Source organism: Sinocyclocheilus rhinocerous, unplaced genomic scaffold (assembly GCF_001515625.1).
Source record: "Sinocyclocheilus rhinocerous isolate Xijiao unplaced genomic scaffold, SAMN03320098_v1.1 scaffold936, whole genome shotgun sequence".
Lineage (NCBI taxonomy): Eukaryota > Metazoa > Chordata > Actinopteri > Cypriniformes > Cyprinidae > Sinocyclocheilus > Sinocyclocheilus rhinocerous.
This window is the reverse complement of record NW_015662583.1, coordinates 552,861-560,999: the sequence shown is the minus strand read 5'-3', so window position 1 is coordinate 560,999 and position 8,139 is coordinate 552,861. Positions and strand designations below refer to the sequence as shown.

At 31.2% G+C, this 8,139-nt stretch overlaps 1 protein-coding gene across 1 annotated transcript in view; it reads right to left on the bottom strand.

The window, feature by feature from the left end:
* fig4a (FIG4 phosphoinositide 5-phosphatase a) overlaps positions 1–8,139 on the bottom strand; it is a 45,768-nt gene that overhangs the window by 31,424 nt on the left and 6,205 nt on the right. The window contains exons 4-7 of the mRNA XM_016538186.1: positions 7,733–7,856; positions 4,881–5,037; positions 2,792–2,937; positions 1,855–1,983 (exon numbers count right to left, since the gene is read on the bottom strand). Of these exons, the coding sequence (XP_016393672.1) occupies positions 1,855–1,983; positions 2,792–2,937; positions 4,881–5,037; positions 7,733–7,856 (556 nt within the window). The remainder of the gene's footprint in view (positions 1–1,854; positions 1,984–2,791; positions 2,938–4,880; positions 5,038–7,732; positions 7,857–8,139) is intronic.

Here is an 8,139-nt window from a genome sequence, read left to right as displayed (position 1 = left end):
ATCAGTGGTCACCAACCTTTTTAGGCCCAAGATCCCTGACCTCGGCCTTTATGAAAGACAAGATCTACCTATTGAAGAATTGATAGAAAAAGACATCCCAGATTGTGCTTCAAATTTGAGGCCTTTTACTTAGTATTTTAATTAGTGATGCGCCGATCATAGCTGATTCAGAATTCAGATTTTCTTTTCTTTCTTTTTTTTTAACTAGCAAATTGGATTCTGATACTGATTTTTAAGCAAATTTATTTATTGGCTATTTGCTACAAACTGGCCAAACTGGCTTTAAACACAAATATCTAGCCATTTGAAATTAGAGGCAACCACTGCATTTTCTGCACGGGCTCGGGCAGTTGTTTTTGATTTGATTTAGATTAATTTCAGGATTTAAAACAAAAACAGAATGGTCTGACTTTAGGTGTCATTTATTTATTTGCTACATAAAACATCTGCACGAAACAAAAACAGCAGGTCTGAATGAGACGCACTCTCTGACAGCAGGTAGCGCCTATGAACAGGGTTGCCAGGTTTTCGCAATAAAACTAGTCCAATCGCGTTTCGAGTAAAATTCACATTCCAGGGACTAAATATCACGTTATTGGGGTCGCTTCAACCCGCGGACATGAACAACAACCCGCGGCAACAGTGTTAAAGTAGCCTTTCCTGCGGACTTGGCAACACTGCTTATGAACCGACCGCACTATAGCGTTTCCTTGTTTACCGCTGTAAACAAAGCAGAGCTGCGCTTTATACGGAGAAGAAAATGCCATTGCCATCGTAACTTTTCTCAAGACAGTTCCCTTCAGTGATACATTAATATAACCCCAGAAATGTAATGCATTTTTGTACTTATTTTACTGTTATTTTCGGGATCTACTGGGACAGTGATAAAGATCTACCAGTCGATCGCGATCCACGGGTTGGCGACCACTGCTCTAACCCAACCAGCTAGAAGCCATGCAATACTATCAGAAGTGGGTTTTAGCTGCATTTTACAGGATAAAATAAAATATAAAATAAAATAATAGGTTTTAAATATGTATTAATAATTGTAAAAACAAATAATCTATTTATTTTATTTATTTAAAATAGTGATTAATGTATTTAGCTAAGGGTGCAAAACAAAAAACAAATTATGTAAAATTAAATAAATAAGTAGATTTCTTTTTGTATTTTGCAGAAGGGTAAATAAAAAAAAATACAAAATTAAATTAATGAAAAATAATAAAATTGCTGGTTTTAACTGTATTTTTCAGTAGGTTACAAATTAAAACAAAAATAATAAAATAAGTAATTTTTGTAAAATTGTATTTTACAGAAGAGTACATAAAAATATTATTTAGGAGAAGGGCACAAAAAAAAATTTTTTTTTAAAATAATTTTATTTTATAAAATAAAATAAAACTATTTTGCAGAAGGGTACAAAACGAAATAAATAAATAAATAAAAAAACAAATCGGTTTCAATAGCATTTTGCAGAAATGTACATGAAAAAATTAGAAAAATAAGTAGGTTTTAGCTGTATTTTTGCAGCATATGTGGAAAGCAACTGTAAAACTAGATCACTCCCAGGATAAATCGAGAACGCTGACTACACTGTGCGTGAATATTGCTGTTACATTCAGTTCATGGATGCTGTTTCTATTGTTGTATCCCACACACACACACAAACACACACGTATCAGTGTGAAACGGCCGCAGACTTTGTTTTGTCTGACTCTGGGGTCAGAGACGCTTATCTATATGAAGCAGGGTCATGAAAACATCCGTATGCACTACAGACGGTCACGGAGACGAATCTGAGACAGCGGACACAACAACTGAATATTATCTATACAATGTAACATAAGAGGATACTGGATTGGCCGCAGAAGCCGTGAATGATGTAGAGCAGCCAATCAGGATGGACGATGTCCTTGACTTTCTCCAGCAGACGGGCATTCCACACATACTTAGCGTAGGGTTCATTAATCAAACCGTGGACAACTGAAACACAAACACCCCAATTAATAATTCACACACAACATAAAATAACTGGAAACAAGGCAGTTCTTTAAAACAAGAAAAGAAACAAAAAAGGCCCAAAAATGCCAGAGTTGAGACCTTGAAAAACTAATAAAAAATAAAATAACAATAATAACATAATAATATAAAATTATATAAAATAAATAATTAAAAGTGTGTTATAAAATATGAGTATATAAAATAAGAAAAATAAGAAAATAAAACCCAAAAGTGTTCTAAATTAAATATTTAAAATATAAATACATAATATAAAATATAAAATAAATCCCAAGGGCGATATAAAATATAAATATAATAATAAAATATTTAAAAACTAAATACTATAAAATCATAAAATAAAAACTGCTATATATATATAAATATATCAAATAAAATAGAATATAAAAAATAATAAAATAAAATAGTTAAAAAAATGTTAACAAAATATAAGAAAATATTTTGTTATAAGAAAGAAAATAACAAAACAAAATAAATTTAAAATACAGTGCTATACTATACATATAAAATATAAATACATAAATAAAGAAAATAATAACAATTTTAATTAAACCCAAAATGCTATGAAACACATAAAATATATAAATTAAGAAAGAAAATAATCAAAATAATTATATAAAAATAATAACAAATATCAAAATAAAAACCAAGAGCGCTATAAATATAAATTTTTGCCACATTATTATTATTATTTTTTTTGTTTTTAATTTAATTGTTATTTCTGTTCAATAAAATAAAATAAAATAAAATAAAATAAAATAAAATAAAATACCTGGAGTGGGGAGTCCCTCCTCCTCGAAGATGTCAAAGCTGTCCTGTCTGCCGCTGGTGTTGAGCTCCTCGCTCTCTCCGGCGTCACACGGCATCTGCAGCAGCGTCATGTTACACTGCAGCGAGTGGCTCAGGTCGTAGCTGTAACTAAAGGTCACAGGGTCACAGGGTCACGCTCAGATTGATCAACACTGCTCATTTGTGTTGAGCAGCAGGAAGCAGCTTTCATTGTTGCTAGGTGACAGACAGCATGTTGCTAAGCGATGAAGCGCACGGAATGAACTTGAAGTTCATCAGCGATCACATGCAATTATTTCAGCTTCCCACAAGACGTCATCTCGTTTACAGACCCACGTCCACGTACAACATAAACGTGATGCCTGTTCAATTTATCAGCGCTCTTTTCTTGTTTCCTTTATTCACCAGCAGGACACACAAACTTCTGAAGCAAACACGTTTAGACTTTCCTGCTGAAATCACAAAACTAACTAACTAATTAACTTTTTCTTGCTTTGCTATTTTGTAAGTCAAACTGTATTAATGTGAAAGTTTTGGCAACCGAAGATTAAAGTACAGCCAACATGAGGGAAATTAATTAGCTAATTAATTAATTAACATGAGGGAGATTAATGAGGTGATTTGATAATGTAATGACCTCATTAATAAATCAAATATAGAACCACATGAAAACTCATGGTTAAATATATATATATATATTATTATTATTAATAATAATGATGATGATGATATGCTCAGATCAATAAGGGTGAATGATTTTTTGCGAATGATGAATGATATTTTTCCCAGATCTATCAATTTATTCAAAAGTAGATAAAAATTCAATCCATATTATAGTAATTTATTTATTTTTCCTAATTTTTTTGTCAACCTTTTATACATTAATTCTGTATAAATATATATTTATAAATTGTATACATATATATCTAACACGGTTTGTGACGAAAACCTGAAGAAACAGAGAAACAGCACACTAGCATACTAACTATCACTACTACTGCAGTATGCACACTGAAAACACACTGTATGTGAGATTCCTGTAAGCAAAGAGCCTCAAAAGACTCATTTATTCTGATTGCTAAAAGTTATTTTAACACAAAATAATACTACAACTGGATAAAAACACTACAGATCACTTACTGTAAAGCCTGACATATGAAATAATTTTTATAACCTTATACAAAATATTTTTTAAATAATAAAAAAAAAAAAGGTTTGATATGTGTTGTTGTTGTTGATCCATCAGGCTTTTATGGCTCATTTAATCTGATATAGTGAGGATATGATGGAAAAACAGCAGTTTTTATACAAAAATATGCAGTTTGCTACAGATGCTGATATTTATATGATGAAATTCTGCTGCTTGTGATGTAAATCAGTGAGATCTTTATAACACTGCAGCAGATGCTTATATAAAATGCTATAAATATCAGTCGTCGCTCTATATCTCGAGTAATAAGATGAGATTGAAATGCTCCAAACATATAATGCAGTGATTGAGAGCTGAAGAAATAAAGGCTCCTCAGAAGATGTGAGATGTTCTGGAGGCTTGTGAAGATCATTCCTCCGCTGAGGAACAGTGAAAGTAAAGCTTCTGGAAACAAACGCTCCTCAAAAGATCCTGAGGATCAGATTTGAGACTCTAAAACATGATTGATGGAGAATCAAGTAAAGCTGAGCTGCTTCAGTCCAGTAAGAGTTCATCTGGAGATATTACTGCAGTTATTCTGACCTTTACTTGATCAAAATCAGTCAAGATTTGACACGAGAAGCTCGAGTACAATTACACTAAAGAGCTTTGACTGGAGAAAAAACTCTTCAGACTTTTCAGGTTCTAATCATTTAGAGGGCCTAGAAATTCAAATGTCATGTATGATTCAGTAGGGTTAATATAAACAGCATACAGTATATTTAATCTAGTATGCACTGTAGTAAGCAGCAGCACACTAGCAATCCAGTCTGAACAGGATCATGTGACCAAATCCGAGTGATCTTATTGGTCACTCTCTGTAGAACTGGCCAGCAGTAAAATAACAACATATAATTATCAAATATGCATAAAAGTCTCTCACCGGGCCTCATCAGGGTGTGTGACTCTCACAGAGTCATTGGGAATGTAGATCATATTCGTGTCTTCAATCTTATAAATCGAGTGGCCGCCGATATCCGCCATCCTGCGGCGTTTAGTGATCAACACGATATAGTAACCCTCCAGAAACTGCACGAAACCTGAAAGACACGAGAGAGCAGAGAAAATCATGCTGGGTTTTTACACTTTACAGTAAGTTCTCATTAGTTAACATACAATACTTTAGTTAGTTTACGGTTTTGCGCCATCGGCTTCCACGGCTGCGAGAGAAAGCGAAAATATAGGAAAAGTGAGAAAATAAATACGATTTATTTATTTGAATTGCATATACAATTTCCACCTGTTTGAATTAGTTTTATCATAAACTAATAAACTTTATCTGATGCACATTTGGTATATCAACAGATCAGATTTCTGTAATATTACTAATAAACTGAATATCAGGTTTTATATTTGTATTATCAATAAATCCAATTTGTTTCAGTCATACATTTTAACTAATTAATTATTCACAGCTAGCCATATTTAACCATGTTCATACTTTTCAACAGAATAAATTTTATTGTTTTCACAATTAACAGATTTTAGCTGATTCTAAGCGATTTAAATAAATGCATTTTGAAAATATGATGGTATAAATAAAATTAAATTGCTACATATACATAATAAACTATAATTTTTTGAGTGCAGAAATCTGACCCGTTTCATTTATGCATGACTGACAAAAATGCATCATATTAAGTTTATTAGTTTATGTTAAAACTGCATGATTATAAGTGGATGGAATTTTATATGCAATTCAAATACATAAATCTTAAATTTTGGTTGATGTAAAACAACAAAATTACTACAACTAACTAAAATTAAAATTAAAACAGAAAATATATAAATAAAAACTGATTCAAAATATTAATAAAAATGTATTTTTAAAAAATTACTTTGTTTCTTCATCAGATTTGGAGAAATGTAGCATTTGATGAAGAAACAAACTCCTCCTAATCTCGGATGCTCTGAGAGTGAGGATATTTTCAGTAAATGTTCAGTTTTGAGTGAACCATTGCTTTAACTGTGCATCAAATAACATTTCCATTTCTTTCATGTTTAATGTGCATTCAGAGGCGAACACATCACTCTAATGATGAGACTTGAGGGTATAATCAACCGCCGAATCAACAATAACATGCCGTGTTTGTCATGAATCTATCAGGTGTGTCATAAACGCGTGCCACACACACACATCAATGTTCTGATCTACTTGTTTGTGCACTAAATTCGCACTTCTTATTACTTCCACGACACCCGCTCCCTCAGCAGAAGGTGATTTGAGGCGAATGGAGGTTGTATAAGACACAATTTCGATGACTAACACAACTAAAAGTGAGATTTGGCCAGATGTGTGTCAGCAGAAGTAGTGCTGTTATTGTTAACTAAAACTCTTCAAATCGATTTCGTTAATTGAAATACAGCTGAAACTAAATAAACATTACATAAACAGTAATGTGTTGCACTTGCAATGCCTAAGTCATGGGTTTGATTCCCAGGAAGTGCTCAAATGTATAGCTTGAATGCATTTAGAGTCACTCTGGATAAAAGCATCTGCCAAATGCATGAATGAATGCAAAACATAAATATTAGATGATAGATGAAAAAAATTATAAGTTACTTTGGAAACTTACTGAAATAAGTTAAATTGAATTACTAAAATTACTAAAACTGAAATAAATTAATTAAGGTTATAAATATAAATTAAAGCTAGATAGAAATATTAACAAACTACTAAAAATCACAAAAAGACATAACAAAATAAACTATTTAAAACAAACTATTTTAAGAACTAATAAAAATTACAAAGGTATAACAAATTAATACAACTAAAACAGAAATAAATAGAAATTAAAGCTACATAGATATATTTAAAAAAACTTAAAAATGACAAAAGCGCATTACATGACAAAACTAAAATAAAGCTAAACAGAAATATTAAAAAAACTACTAAAAATGACAAAAACACAAAATTACTAAAACTATTTAAAAAAATAAAAATGATAAAAGAATAACAAATTACTAAAACTAAACCTGAAATAAATAGAAATTAAAGCTAAAAAGATATATATAAAAAAAAACAAAAAAATAAATAGTAAAGCCAAATAGAAATATGTAAAAAAATAAAAAATAAACTAAATCTAATAAAAATGACAAAAGCAAATAACATGACAAAACTAAAATAAATGTAATTTATTACATTTATTACAAATATTAAAAAAAAACTAATAAAAATGACAAAAGCACATAAAATTACTCAAACAAAAACTGAATAATCAATTAAAGCTAAGTAGGAATATTTAAAAAAAATCTAATAAAAATGACAAAAACACAAAATTACTAAAACTATTTAAAAAAATAAAAATGACAAAAGCACATAAAATTACTAAAACAAAAACTGAATATTCAATTAAAGCTAAATAGAAATATTTTTTCAAAAAAGACAAAAGCACATAACAAAATTATTCAAACTTAAACTAAAATTAAAACGAAAAAATAAAAACAGAAGCAAATTCAATATATTAAAAATACCATAATATTATATAAATAATACTAAAGTACCACTGACCAGTAATAACACATTGCAGATGCACAGACTGGGTAAAGACTCACGTTAAGCTGAAGAGTTTCTGTTTTCTCACTTTACTAACGCACCTGACCGTCATGCGTCCGTTTTGTGTGCTAGTGTACTCAAACGAGTCGCTCACTGAGGCTCCTGAGCTAAAACAAGCAGTAGTATTTACAGAAGTAAATGAAATGAAACTTTGAGCAATCAAGGGAAAAGGCTCTTACCCACAATGCCGTAGGCAGAAACGGCTCTGGAAAGACCGGAGGATCCCTTCTGCCCGATCTTAGTGCGATTGCCGAGATCCAGACGGCCCAGAAGCTCTCGCACCTCCTGCTGACTGTAAACATGCTGCCAGAAACACACACACACATTTACACGGAGCAAATCTTCACAAACAATGAATTTCTATGGAACAATTCAGGGATGAAATTCGTCAAATGCCATTTTATTGTCCATGGATTAAATTAGCTTTAAAGGGGTCATCGGATGCCCATTTTCCACAAGTTGATATGATTCTTTAGGGTCTTAATGAAAAGTCTGTAACATAGTTTGGTTAAAATTTCTCAATGGTAGTGTAAAAAACACATTTTTTACCCTGTCAAAAACAGCTCTTTTCAGAGCAAGCCGTTTT